The sequence below is a fragment of the Salmo trutta genome, chromosome 8, assembly GCF_901001165.1.
Source record: "Salmo trutta chromosome 8, fSalTru1.1, whole genome shotgun sequence".
NCBI classification, from domain to species: Eukaryota; Metazoa; Chordata; class Actinopteri; order Salmoniformes; family Salmonidae; genus Salmo; species Salmo trutta.
In genome coordinates this window covers 12,311,933-12,326,536 of record NC_042964.1, presented here as the reverse complement: position 1 = coordinate 12,326,536, position 14,604 = coordinate 12,311,933, and the positions used below count along the sequence as shown (strand labels likewise).

The 14,604-nt window shown below is 46.3% G+C and overlaps 1 protein-coding gene across 1 annotated transcript in view; it reads right to left on the bottom strand.

Annotated features, from left to right (window-relative positions):
• Window positions 1-14,604, bottom strand: part of LOC115198228 (protein AF-9) — a 55,443-nt gene that overhangs the window by 2,157 nt on the left and 38,682 nt on the right. Inside the window, exons 7-13 of the mRNA XM_029760012.1 lie at window positions 13,929-14,534; window positions 2,911-2,983; window positions 2,703-2,756; window positions 2,442-2,580; window positions 2,065-2,164; window positions 1,372-1,428; window positions 1,014-1,085 (exon numbers count right to left, since the gene is read on the bottom strand). Of these exons, the coding sequence (XP_029615872.1) occupies window positions 1,014-1,085; window positions 1,372-1,428; window positions 2,065-2,164; window positions 2,442-2,580; window positions 2,703-2,756; window positions 2,911-2,983; window positions 13,929-14,534 (1,101 nt within the window). The remainder of the gene's footprint in view (window positions 1-1,013; window positions 1,086-1,371; window positions 1,429-2,064; window positions 2,165-2,441; window positions 2,581-2,702; window positions 2,757-2,910; window positions 2,984-13,928; window positions 14,535-14,604) is intronic.

Genomic DNA, 14,604 nt, shown 5'->3' with positions numbered 1-14,604 from the left:
TGTGTGTATTTGTTGATGAAGCAACAGCAGTGTTGTAGCGTAATGGGGACCCAAACCTGATCCGGTTCACACTACAAAGTGCCGGATGGAACACATTTCTCCTCCTCCCTCCGAGCGCAGGCTGGATTCAGGAGTGCAGGGAGACTCCGCCCATTGTTATGACACAGCAGATAGACGCTTGCAAGTCGAGTCGCAACAACCCCCTCCCCCCGCTTGTATCCGCAGAGATGGAACCACTCCAAGATTTTTCAGACCTGGTTTTGGTCATGTAGGACAGCATTTTGGCTGATACTTCCATTTTCCATTTGCCATGACAGATTAATTTCTATTGGATATAAACACAGTCCCCATTTTTGGTTTTCATCACAATGACAAAAAGAAAAAAAATCTCCCATGGGCAGACAGACAATCTACTTTAAAAAGACTCCACAATGACATAAGCCCATTCTTAAATTTGTAGTTTTCCCCAAACAGAGAGACTGGGGAGGAAAAACAGTGTTGGGAGGTTGGAAAGTTAATCATTCCCATGTCTCGTTTTCTGAGGACGTGGAACGCCGCTCCGAACTCTCTAAACGCTCAGAGGATTAGCTTGATTACGCCACGAGTCAGCGCTCCACATGCTAATGTTGTTTGGGGATGAGTTTTTCCACCGATGCTGCTCGGAGCCAAACTTTTCATTAGGAGAACGAGGAAGAGCGAGGCCGCTCCTTGGCAACTGCGGCTGGGAATCGCCATTAATGCTGTCATATGATAGGCCTTGTGAACATAAACAACAGGACGTTTGCTCTTAGACGGAGTGGAAAAAAGGTTAACCAAATAATCTATAGTTTCCAGACACACATAGATGAAGTCCTCGACTGTAATGTGTCGAGTAACATACAGTATGAATTTGTTTGACATACAAGCCCAAACAAAACCACCCTAGCAAGTAACATCTTCTATGCAAACATGAACTGCAAACAGGTTGTTTTCTGAAAACACATGTCCTACACACACACAGTATTAAACCTCACCTGTTGTAGTATGTGCCTCTCTCTCAGTGTCATCAGTCGTCTGTGTAGCTCCACCAGCTCATCCAGGTAAGCCTGAGTGAGTGAGATACCAATTCAATAGTTCCAAAAGTGCAAACTCAAGCTAAATCAAGCAAACCTTCAAGTATGTATTTGACCCAGGCCTGTTATCTAGTCACACCATCTGGGACTATGACAGAGAGAGTAACAGGTTGGATGACCAAGGAAGAATGTCTGTGTCCTGTCCATTTACATGAGCCTCGGTGAACATGAAGACTTCTTCAGCGTAAGATTACACCCAATGTAACTCCACTGGTATGACCTAATCCACATAAAACCCAACGGCAAGGAAGCTACTCACCTTGTCACAGTCAATGTTTTTATTCTTATCCTGCTTCGTTTGCTTCACCTCCAGTATCTGCGAGACATCAGGGTTGTATTCATTAGTACACAACGTAGCAAAACTTTTCGCAATGGCAAACAAGTGTTTCTTTTGGACTAGTTCAAGGCGGACCATTCCAGTTTCAACCGGTTTGCTTCTGTTTTGTTCCTAAGGAATACAACCCCAGATAAGGAATTACCATACGTGCTCGCTGGGAAACCGCTGACTTGTTCACACAACAGTCATTATTTACATAACAGTGTGGTTGGCGTATGAAGGAAATGCATCATGGGAATTACGGGATGCTAATACGACAGATGTTTCCCTACGAGCAGCATTGGATAACAATAACAGCCGTGTTGAATTTCATAATGAGGAGCAAAATGGCAAACTACACATTAGAAGGTTTCCTCCCAGCAAAGTGTTTATGCTAATACAGTATTTACATACAAATATTTACATAAAAAGGGGGAAAAAACATATTTGGTCAATTCCGTTGGACTAATTGTGGTTGGGAACTATTGTTTGGCTACTCTAGGATGTGAAAATATTCAACATCAGGGAGTTTATTTTACTGTTAACATGTAAGAAACAATCCTCTGACAACTGCTTATCATTTCACCTGGTCTTACCTGGTTATTACTGGTCTTACCTGGTTATTACTGGTCTTACCTGGTTATTACTGGTCTTTAGTAAAGGCGGGGGCTCGTGTCGAGAGGGGGGAGAGGGGGCTGAGCTGTTCTCGCTCTCACTGCCGTCACTCAAGCTGACCCTGCAGACAAAGAGGATGACAGGAATTACAATACAACTATTATTTAAAATAGGAATTAGTCTGAGGTTGTTTTTCATCCAATCGTACAACCACACACACACACCTAGGAGCAGCACAAGGTCAGAGCAGTGTCCCTGAAACTATTTTTAGATAAAGAGCCTTGCTCAAGGGCACAACAATAGCAGGCGGTACCCGAGTTGCCAGTTCATTACAGCCCTATTGAACACGACAACGGGAGGGGCCAGAAGGGCCATGACAATGGCCAGGCGCTACCTACCGGCGATGGCGGTGTGTCATGTGCGTGTGCACCGGTCGCTCCAGGTCAGAGTCCATGTCGTTGTCGTCGTCGTCCTCCGAGTCGTCCTCATTGTCTTCCGACTGCAGGTCATGGATTATCGAACGAAGGGGACCTAACACTGTGTGTGTGAGAGAGAGTCAGTGAAGAGGAGCTCACAACTTCATATACACATTTCACTGTCAACTCATCATGCTTAGTCTTGTGATTCCATCCCAGGACTGTAGTCAGGCGTGAGTATACCTGTGTGGGCTGTGCCAGGGACGGCCCCTACCTTCCTGCGGACGAACTCGGCCACTGTGTCCATGGAACAAAAACACACGCATAGAAGTGAGTGGAAGTGATTCAAAATGTAATACCACCCCTTTGTCGTGACCAATCCCCCCAAAAAATGTATAGTTATTTCTGGGTGATCTGGAAAAAGGTGTGTATGCATAGGTTCTGGGGTTACCTTGCCGTTTGTGGCTGGCTGCAAAGCCTGAACTGGAACTGGAGCTGGAGCTGGCCGGACTGGGCTGCTCCGACTGGGGAAAAGGAGAGAGGGAGAGATACAAGAGACCCATAAACTATTAGAGATATACTACATGGTAACACCAGCGATCGCAGAGTGAACAAAGCCCATCGCGTAGGGTGCAAACACAGTGTGCACAAAACACTGAGGGAGGACAGTGATGCTATCAGCAGCCAATGAGTCCAGTTAGGGGAGCATACAATTACCACAAAGGTGTAGTGCAGTGGTAGAGAAAGAGGGAGAGAATCTGAAGTCAAATGTCCACTGTTTGCTGATGATCTGGTGCTTCGGTCCCCAACCAAGGAGGGCCTACAGCAGCACCTAGATCTTCTGCACAGATTCTGTCAGACCTGGGCCCTGACAGTAAATCTCAGTAAGACAAAAAAAATGGTGTTCCAATTTTTTTTTTATCCAGTTGCCAGGACCATGAATACAAATTCCATCTAGACACCGTTGCCCTTGAGCACACAAAAAAAACTACACATACCTCGGCCTAAACATCAGTGGACAGACAAATTCCACAAAGCTATGAACGATCTGAGAGACAAGGCAAGAAGGGGCTTCTATGCCATCAAAAGGAACATAAAATTCAACATACCAATTAGGATCTGGCTAAAAATACTTGAATCAGTTATAGAACCCATTGCCCTTTATGGTTGTGAGGTCTGGGGTCCGCTCACCAACCAAGAATTCACAAAATGGGACTCTGCATGCAGAACTCTGCAAAAAATATCCTCTGTGTACAACGTAAAACACCAAATAATGCATGCAGAGCAGAATTAGGCCGATACCCGCTAATTATCAAAATCCAGAAAACCTTCCATAACAAAGCCATCACCTACAGAGAGATGAACCTGGAGAAGAGCCCCCTAAGCAAGCTGGTTCTGGGGCTCTGTTCACAAACACACCCCACAGAGCCCCAGGAGTGCAACACAATTAAACCCAACCAAATCATGAGAAAACAAAAATAATTACTTGACACATTGTAAAGAATTAACAAAAAAACAGAGCAAACTAGAATGCTATTTGGCCCTAAACAGAGAGTACACAGTTTCAGAATACCTGACCACTGTAACTGACCCAAACTTAAGGAAAGCTTTGACTATGTAAAGACTCAGTGAGCATAGCCTTGCTATTGAGAAAGGCCGCCAAAGGCAGACCTGGCTCTCAAGAGAAGACAGGCTATGTGCACACTGCCCACAACATGAGGTGGAAACTGAGCTGCACTTCCTAACCTCCTGCCAAATGTATGACCATAGAGATAGATATTTCCCTTACATTACACAGATCCACAAATCCAATTTTGATAAACTCCCATATCTATTGGGTGAAATACCAGTGTGCCATCACAGCTGCAAGATTTTTGACCTGTTGCCACAAGACAAGGGCAACCAGTGAAGAACAAAACACCACTGTAAATACAACCTATTTTTATGTTTATTGTTTTCCCTTTTGTACTTTAACTATTTGAACATCATAACAACACTGTATATAGACAATGACATTTGAAATGTCTTCATTCTTTTGGAACTAAGTGTAATGTTTACTGTAAATGTTTTATTGCTTATTTCACTTTTGTTTATTATCCAATTTCACTTGCTTTGGCAATGTAAAAAATTTTCCCATGCCAATAAAGCCCTTTAAATTGAATTGAAATTGAATTGAGTGACACTTCGCAACAGGTGATTTGAGATAAAGTTATTCCCATTATCTTCTCTCTACCTTCCATCCTGATGGGCTCAACAGTCTTTTCCCCCGTAAATCTGGGCTTGTCACACATACACAACCTAATGACCGTAGATTTACAATGCTTTAGGCTGAGAACAGTATTCACACCTCACAAACACAGTTGGGCAGGAAGGCAGCCAACAAAAGGTAGACTGTGCAGTACACTCACAATAAAAGGGGATTCTGTTCAATTCCCAAAATGCAAAGGCGACACATTTCTGGGGCCAGACAGGTACGTAGTCTAGAAAAATCCCAATGGAGATGCCGCATGCACGTCGAACCTGCTGCGTTCAGAGTTTCACGTGCAAATCAACAACTCAAGTTCTGTGTTGAGTCAGACCATCGTCCATCAGATTAAATGTCATCATGCTACCCGAGTTTAACACAAACCAATTCAAATATATTGATCACTGGTCTCCCCTGGGAAAGACGACTTTTGATCCCACGCCCCACAGCTTGAGAACCACTGCTACAGTTGAAGTCGGAAGTTAACATACACTTAGGTTGGAATCATTAAAACTCGTTTTTCAACCCCTCCACATATTTCTTGTTAACCTGTTTAGGATAGGGGGCAGTATTTTCACGGCCGGATAAAAAATGTACCTGATTTAATCTGGTTATTACTCCTGCCCAGAAACTAGAATATGCATATAATTATTTGTTTGGATAGAAAACACCCTAAAGTTTCTAAAACTGTTTGAATGGTGTCTGAGTATAACAGAACTCATATGGCAGGCCAAAACCTGAGAAGATTCCATACAGGAAGTGCCCTTTGACCATTTCTTGGCCTTCTATAGCCTCTTTATCGAAAATAGAGGATCTCTGCTGTAAGGTGACATTTTCTAAGGCTCCCATAGGCTCTCAGAAGGCGCCAGAACGGGGAATGATGACTCTGCAGTCCCTGGGCGAAAAACAGTAGGGGTTTTGGAAAGTGGTCGTTCTGAGAACAATGACACAGGTGCGCGCGTGCATGTGAAGACTCCATTTTCTATTTTCAGTGTTTGAACGAAAACGAGGTCTCCCGGTCGGAATATTATCGCTATTTTACGAGAAAAATAGCATAACAATTTATTTTAAACAGCGTTTGACATGCTTCGAAGTACGGTAATGGAATATTTTGCATTTTTTTTGTCACGATACGCGCTGGCGCGTCACCCTTCGGATAGTGTCTTGAACGCAAGAACAAAACGCAGCTATTTGGATATAACTATGGAGTATTTGGAACAAAAACAACATTGGGTGTTGAAGTAGAAGTCCTGGGAGTGCATTCTGACGAAGAACAGCAAAGGTAATCCAATTTTTCTTATAGTAAATCTGAGTTTGGTGAGTGCCAAACTTGGTGGGTGTCAAAATAGCTAGCCATGATGGCCGGGCTATCTACTCAGAATATTGCAAAATGTGCTTTCACCGAAAAGCTATTTTAAAATCAGACACCGCGATTGCATAAAGGAGTTCTGTATCTATAATTCTTAAAATAATTGTTATGTTTTTTGTGAACGTTTATCGTGAGTAATTTAGTAAATTTACCGGAAGTTTTCGGTGGGTATGCTAGTTCTGAACGTCACATGCTAATGTAAAAAGCTGTTTTTTTATATAAATATGAACTTGATTGAACAAAACATGCATGTATTGTATAACATAATGTCCTAGGAGTGTCATCTGATGAAGATCATCAAAGGTTAGTGCTGCATTGAGCTGTGGTTTTGGTTTTTGTGACATTATGTGCTAGCTTGAAAAATGGGTATGTGATTATTTCTGGCTGGGTACTCTGACATAATCTAATGTTTTGCTTTCATTGTAAAGCCTTTTTGAAATCGGACAATGTGGTTAGATAAAGGAGAGTCTTGTCTTTAAAATGGTGTAAAATAGTCATATGTTTGAAAAATTGAAGTTTTTGGATTTCTGAGGTGTTTGTAATTCGCGCCACGCTCTATCATTGGATATTGGCGAGGCGTTCCGCTAGCGGCACATCTAGATGTAAGAGGTTAACAAACTATAGTTTTGGCAAGTCAGTTAGGACGTCTACTTTGTGCATGACACACGTAATTATTCCAACAATTGATTACAGATTATTTAATTTATAATTCACTGTATCACAATTCCAGTGGGTCAGAAGTTTAAATACACTAAGTTGACTGTGCCTTTAAACAGCTTGGAAAATTCCATTAAATGTCGTCATGGCTTTAGAAGCTTCTGATAGGCGAATTGACATAATTTGAGTCAATTGGAGGCGTACCTGTGGATGTATTTAATTTATAATTCACTGTATCACAATTCCAGTGGGTCAGAAGTTTAAATACACTAAGTTGACTGTGCCTTTAAACAGCTTGGAAAATTCCAGAAAATGTCGTCATGGCTTTAGAAGCTTCTGATAGGCTAATTGACATAATTTGAGTCAATTGGAGGTGTACCTGTGGATGTATTTCAAGGCCTACATTCAAACTCAGTGCCTCTTTGCTTGATATCATGGGGAAATCAAAAGAAATCAGCCAAGACCTCAGAAAAACAAATTGTAGACCTCCACAAGTCTGGTTCATCCTTGGTAGAAATTTCCAAATGCCTGAAGGTACCACGTTCATCTGTACAAACAATAGTACGCAAGTATAAACACCATGGGACCACGCAGCTATCATACCGCTCAGGAATGAGACGCATTCTGTCTCCTAGAGATGAACGTACTTGTGTGAAAAGTGCAAATCAATCCCAGAACAACAGCAAAGGACCTTGTGAAGATGCTGGAGGAAACCGGTACAAAAGTATCTATATCCACAGTAAAACGAGTCCTATACCGACATAACCTGAAAAGGCCACTCAGCAAGGAAGAAGCCGCTGCTCCAAAACCGCCATAAAAAAGCCAGACTACGGTTAGCAACTGCAAATGGGGACAAAGATCGTACTTTTTGGAGAAATATTCTCTGGTCTGGTGAAACAAAAATAGAACTGTTTGGCCATAATGACCATCGTTATGTTTGGAGGAAAAAGGGGGATGCTTGCAAGCCGAAGAACACCATCCCAACCGTGAAGCACGGGGGTGGCAGCATCATGTTGTGGGGGTGCTTTGCTGCAGGAGGGACTGGTGCATTTCACAAAATAGATGGCATCATGAGGGAGGGAAATTATGTATATATATATTGAAGTAACATCTCAAGACATCAGTCAGGAAGTTAAAGCTTGGTCGCAAATGGGTCTTCCAAATGGGCAATGACCCCAAGCATACTTCCAAAGTTGTGGCAAAATGGCTTAAGGACAACAAAGTCAAGGTATTGGAGTGGCCATCACAAAGCCCTGACCTCAATCCTATAGAAATTTGTTGGCAGAACTGAAAAAGTGTGTGTGAGCAAAGAGGCCTACAAACCTGACTCAGTTACACCAGCTCTGTCAGGAGGAATGGGCCATAATTCACCCAGCTTATTGTGGGAGGCTTGTGGAAGGCTACCCCAAACGTTTGACCCAAGTTAAACAATTTAATACACATTCTTAAAATAAAGTGGTGATCCTAATTGACCTAAGACAGGGAATTTTTACTAGGATTAAATGTCAGGAATTGTGAAAAACTCAGTTTAAATGCATTTGGCTAAGGTGTATGTAAACTTCCGACTTCAACTGTATATAGATCATCACCTAGTCATATCCTGACTGACACTCATTTTAGTACAGGGAGGAAGATGTGTGCATAGAATACTGCACTCCAAATGTCACCAGAAGTTCACTGATTACACCAACTTCCATATCCAAGTCGCTCTACAACAAGTAGTTGTACATTTTGCCCGCTATTTTAAGTCAGCATAAAAGGGGCTAAAGCTGATGGTTCCTTTCAGGAGAAAGAGAAAATAATTAACCATTAAGTTAATCCTCTTTGGAGGGTGGCCCAAAAGGACATTTGAAGGAGCCATTAAAGTTAATCTGAATTAATTTGTTTACATTCCTCTCAGATGACCCCTTGGAAAAACCAAGCTAAGGCAGCACAAAGCAGTGATTTACAGCCAGGACATGGCTAGTGCAAAATGTTTTCAGCTGATAAGGGCTCGAATGGAGCCTGAATGGAGAGGCAAAACTATTTTCTAGAGGACACAAATGGAAGTAATTCATTGGATTGGAGGTTTTCCAGGTGTTGATCACCGCATGGCTTCCGTTTCCTGTCTGGCTTGTGAGGTGTGCAGCAAGGCATCTCCATTCCAATTGTGGAAGCGTCAAGCACATGTCCATTACCACACACACACTACAACCCACCCGAAGCTGCCAAGTGTCAGGCTGGCGAGTGGGGTGCACTAAAACCGAGCCCCCTGTGTGGTCCTGGGGAGTCATGCAAGAATCTTTGATTCTCTCCCTCTGGAGCGTTTTACAGCCTGTTTGTCTGTCTGGGTGTCTCATCGACATCAAATGCATGGTCAGAGGCCTCTGTTGTAAATCAAGACGCTTCTCTCTCTTTTGTCCAGCCAAAAACTAGGCACTTGTAAAAAGAAGAGCAACGTTAAAACCATCCTGAGAGAGAAGGAGAGGAGAGCCCGAGAGAAAGAGAGGACGAGCCCGAGAGAAAGAGAGGACGAGCCCGAGAGAGGAGAGGACGAGCCCGAGAGAGGAGAGGACGAGCCCGAGAGAGGAGAGGACGAGCCCGAGAGAGGAGAGGACGAGCCCGAGAGAGGAGAGGACGAGCCCGAGAGAGGAGAGGACGAGCCCGCAGAGCGGAGGACGAGCGCGCAGAGCGGAGGACGAGCGCGCAGAGCGGAGGACGAGCGCGCAGAGCGGAGGACGAGCACAGAGAGTGCGCTCGAGAGAGGAGAGCACAGAGAGTGCGCTCGAGAGAGAGCACAGAGAGTGCGCTCGAGAGAGAGAGAGAGCGCGCTCGAGAGTTAGAGAGGAGAGCACAGAGAGTGCGCTCGAGAGAGAGGAGAGCACAGAGAGTGCGCTCGAGAGAGAGGAGAGCACAGAGAGTGCGCTCGAGAGAGAGGAGAGCACAGAGAGTGCGCTCGAGAGAGAGGAGAGCACAGAGAGTGCGCTCGAGAGAGGAGAGCACAGAGTGCGCTCGAGAGAGGAGAGCACAGAGAGTGCGCTCGAGAGAGAGAGAGCGCGCTCGAGAGAGAGAGAGCGCGCTCGAGAGTTAGAGAGGAGAGCACAGAGAGTGCGCTCGAGAGAGAGGAGAGCACAGAGAGTGCGCTCGAGAGAGAGGAGAGCACAGAGAGTGCGCTCGAGAGAGAGGAGAGCACAGAGAGTGCGCTCAAGAGAGAGGAGAGTGCGCTCGAGAGAGAGGAGAGTGCGCTCGAGAGAGAGGAGAGTGCGCTCGAGAGAGAGAGGAGAGTGCGCTCGAGAGAGAGAGGAGAGTGCGCTCGAGAGAGAGAGGAGAGTGCGCTCGAGAGAGAGCGGAGAGTGCGCTCGAGAGAGAGCGGAGAGTGCGCTCGAGAGAGAGCGGAGAGTGCGCTCAAGAGAGAGCGGAGAGTGCGCTCAAGAGAGAGCGGAGAGTGCGCTCAAGAGAGAGCGGAGAGTGCGCTCAAGAGAGAGCGGAGAGTGCGCTCAAGAGAGAGCGGAGAGTGCGCTCAAGAGAGAGCGGAGAGTGCGCTCGAGAGAGAGCGGAGAGTGCGCTCGAGAGAGAGCGGAGAGTGCGCTCGAGAGAGAGCGAGAGAGAGAGCGAGAGAGAGAGCGAGAGAGAGAGCGAGAGAGAGAGCGAGAGAGTGCGCTCGAGAGAGAGCGAGAGAGGAGAGTGCGCTCGAGAGAGAGCGAGAGAGGAGAGCGCGCTCGAGAGAGAGCGAGAGAGGAGAGCGCGCTCGAGAGAGAGCGAGAGAGGAGAGTGCGCTCGAGAGCGAGAGAGGACGAGCCAGGAGAGGACGAGCGCCCAGGAGAGGACGAGCGCCCAGGAGAGGACGAGCGCGCGAGCCAGGAGAGGACGAGCGCGCGAGCCAGGAGAGGACGAGAGAGAGCGAGAAGAGCACAGAGTGCGCTCGAGAGAGTGCACTCGCGAGAGAGAGAGAGCACAGAGAGCACAAGCAAGGAGAGAGAGAGCGCGCTTGCCAGAGAGAGCGCTCGAGAGAGAGGAGAGTGCTGATAGAGAGCGCTCGAGAGAGAGGAGAGTGCTGATAGAGAGCGCTCGAGAGAGAGGAGAGTGCTGATAGAGAGCGCTCGAGAGAGAGGAGAGTGCTGATAGAGAGCGCTCGAGAGAGAGGAGAGTGCTGATAGAGAGCGCTCGAGAGAGAGGAGAGTGCTGATAGAGAGCGCTCGAGAGAGAGGAGAGTGCTGATAGAGAGCGCTCGAGAGAGAGGAGAGTGCTGATAGAGAGCGCTCGAGAGAGAGGAGAGTGCTGATAGAGAGCGCTCGAGAGAGAGGAGAGTGCTGATAGAGAGCGCTCGAGAGAGAGGAGAGTGCTGATAGAGAGCGCTCGAGAGAGAGGAGAGTGCTGATAGAGAGCGCTCGAGAGAGAGGAGAGTGCTGATAGAGAGCGCTCGAGAGAGAGGAGAGTGCTGATAGAGAGCGCTCGAGAGAGAGGAGAGTGCTGATAGAGAGCGCTCGAGAGAGAGGAGAGTGCTGATAGAGAGCGCTCGAGAGAGAGGAGAGTGCTGATAGAGAGCGCTCGAGAGAGAGGAGAGTGCTGATAGAGAGCGCGAGCCTCCAATAGACAGTTCGCCCCTTAGGGCATGGTACAGAGCCATTCTAGGTACAGAGCGAGGTCAAAAGGCATGGAAACTTCAATGGCCGTCAACTTAGACAACAAACATGCAGCTGGTCTATTGGTTTATGGGTCCAGGCTTCTTCAGTACGTCGTAAATCTCACCGCCACTCTGCTTTAGGGGCTTTTGTCTTGCCTTGCTCAAAGCCACCAAAGCAGCCCTCTTAAAGGACAATAAACATGACTTTAGTATTAGATTGCTCTAATCAATCTGCCCTCTCTTCTCTTTCAGAGGGTCCCAAAGTGCGAGACAGGCACAAGATGAACGTCGCTGGACTTGGCCAAAACGTCTGTTAATTTGCTCTCGATTCAGCAGGAGGTTGAGCAAACAAGCTAGTTTTGATGTGAATTAAGGTTCTGTGAGCTTTCAGTTTGGTCGTGGAGTAGGTCAATCTAACACAAACTACTTTTAACTCGCAGACGTGTAGCACTCCACAAACACAAAACCAGCCGCAAAGTACTACCGTTTCTCTGAGAAAGGAGCAGGACAGCATGGAAGGTGACGTGCACACAGCCTACACATTTCATATAGATGAGGGACCAGCTTGTTTACTGTGGCACAAAATTAGGCAAACGCCAACAAATGGACACGTCCATGATGCGGAGCCTGTCTCAATTACATGACAGGGAGGTTAGCCTGACCTACGAGTCCGTTCATATGATCTAGCCGTGTGTACTGGCGGGGCCTTGAGGCTTTCTGCTCTTCTTACTACTCTCTCCCTCCACTTTGGTGGTTCCTTGTTTACCCCAGGCCTACACAGCACGGCGGGAGCCCAGATCAAAAGGACCCGAGTAGGGCTAGCCAGGACTGGGCCACCAGGGTCGTCATGGCAGCCCGTGGAGAGGACTGAGCACCTGGCATTTGTCTCCACTCACCCTGCACCCACCCTACTTCCCATTTAAGACCAGTACTGTAGGGTAAATCCCCACCATCACACACAGCTCCTACCAATCCCACCCCGTGGACACGTTTGGCTTTAGGTTGCAATGCCTCTGCTGGTTCTGGCAGGGAAATGGTTAAGGGAGATTAGCGTCTGTGTGTGTGTGTGTGTGCGTGTGCGTGTGCGTGTGCGTGTGTGTGTGTGTGTGTGTGTAATGTATTTGGAGTGGGGCCAGTGAACACGCCATGGGCATGAAAGAGAACAGTTGAAAGCAAACAGAGAAGGACAATGCGATGCTTTCTGCCATAAATGCAGAATGTTTGGCCCCTTTTTCCTCCTTTCTAAAGGCAAAAGATTAAAGAGGAACTCTTGGCTATTCATGGCGTCCTTTTCCCATTCTCCTTGGGTGTCGTAAAACCCAGCTTGCTTTTCTGCTAATAAAACAGTCCCTGCTTTGTGTTCGAGTTTCTTCACTGAACACGTAAGGAGCTGGCAACCCTCTGAAAGACCGACGGATTCATTTCAAGTTTTAAATAAGAGGCAGGAGTCGTGTCTGAAATCTAGGCTTGCCTACTACTTAAACTGCATACTGTGTAGTAATCATACTACATACTGTTTAGAATGTACTGTTAAGTAAAAACAAATGCAGTAAGCAACAAATATCAGCATACTAGTATCATCCTACTGAGAATGTGTAATTAAATGCACAGTTGCGTTGATTGCCGCCATTCGTTCATTTTGGTACAGTTGATCATCAGCGGTTGTCAAACACGTCGGTCTCGAAAAACTATTCTCGTTCTCAATGGTGTGCAGCGAATTCTACTAGATGAAAATCCGAAATGAGTGTGACATCGTGGCATTTAAAAGCATACATTCTCAAAATTTCACATACTATATATAAAAATAAAAAAAAGTGCATACCCAAAATGCCTACAGTTTAGAATGCAAGTACATGTATTGGGACACGGCCAATGTGAAAGAGAGAGGGGGGGTATTTCAGATTTTTTTCCCCATCTTGACTCCATCAGCAACATGATGCTTCCAAAGGATCTAGAATGCAGTACAAAAAAAGCATTCCCAGAACTGTAATTCTTTGAGTAGAGTAGCAAATTGTCAATTTTTCGCTGTCTTCAGAATGCAACAGTTACGCAACTGCATCCTGCATTTTGCAGAACATTCTAAACCTGCAAACATTATAGTCGCTTGGCATGGGCAGCTTTTTGGGCTTTGTCAAAATGGAACACCGGGTGGGAAATTCATGGAGATGGGTGGTGGTTTAGGAGGTATCCATTTCTTGTTACCATCATCCATACAAAAGCAGCCCATATGCAGCTGAATACCCACCATGTTTAAGATTGCCTCCTCTCTGTTGTTCCTGCATGTGAAGCCGTAACAGTAACAGAAAGCAATGGAACAATTCATCGATCCATTAATGTCATGGACTGCTCAAAAGGTACACCTGGTTTTCACCACTCACTGATTCGAAGGAAGAGATGAAAACCATCAGACATTGGCCACGAGGACTAGAATTACACGTCCCTGAATCAATCCTTTTTTAAAACTAAAATAAATTGTAGGAGCTACAAAGTAGAGCCCAGAAGACATGAAACTATAATTCAACACTTACTTCCAATGTGGTCAAGACAGACCACACCAACCAACAAAAACACCAAGTACAAAAAGGCCTCACTCACCTCTGATTTGGTGGACATATTGTCCTCCATGTCAGAGTAGTTAACATCCATCAGCTCCGGGAACGGCGGCAGCGTCAACGCCTTTCTGCGCTCCCCCAGCACCTCGCGGCCGTCCACCCGCAGTTTAGCAGGCTGCACCTGGGATTTGTCCTTCAGCAGTTTCTTATCCGAGTGGTGGGACTGGGCGTGCGACAGGGACGAGCCCCCTGACGGTTTTAAAGACAATTCCGATAAGTTTTTCTTGCGCTTTTTGGTCACGTGGTCCTCGCAGTCAGTGACAGACAGTCGTTTGTTAGTCCCCGCCCCAGACCCGGCCCCGTGCGAGTAGCCCCCGTCCTGCCGGTGCTCCTTGGACATGGCCTTGGGCTCCTTGAAGCCCATCTTGGGGATGGGGGGGTTGTCACGAAGAAGAGGCTGGTTCTCTTTGGGTTTCTTGGAGAAATTTTTGGAGGCTTTGCTGGGTTCCCTGCCACAGTCTCGGAAGGCACTTTTGGTCTCTTTTATAGGCTTGTCTTTGTGGTCCTTTGAGGGTTTGTGTAGCTTGGATGAGCTGCTACTGTTAGAAGTGGTGGTGGTGAGGAGGGCGCCAGTTCCTTTGGAGCTGTCCTGCGGCAAAAAGCACAGGCCAAAGATTAGGTCTCAATTTATTTAGATAACTTGATGATAGACCATCTAT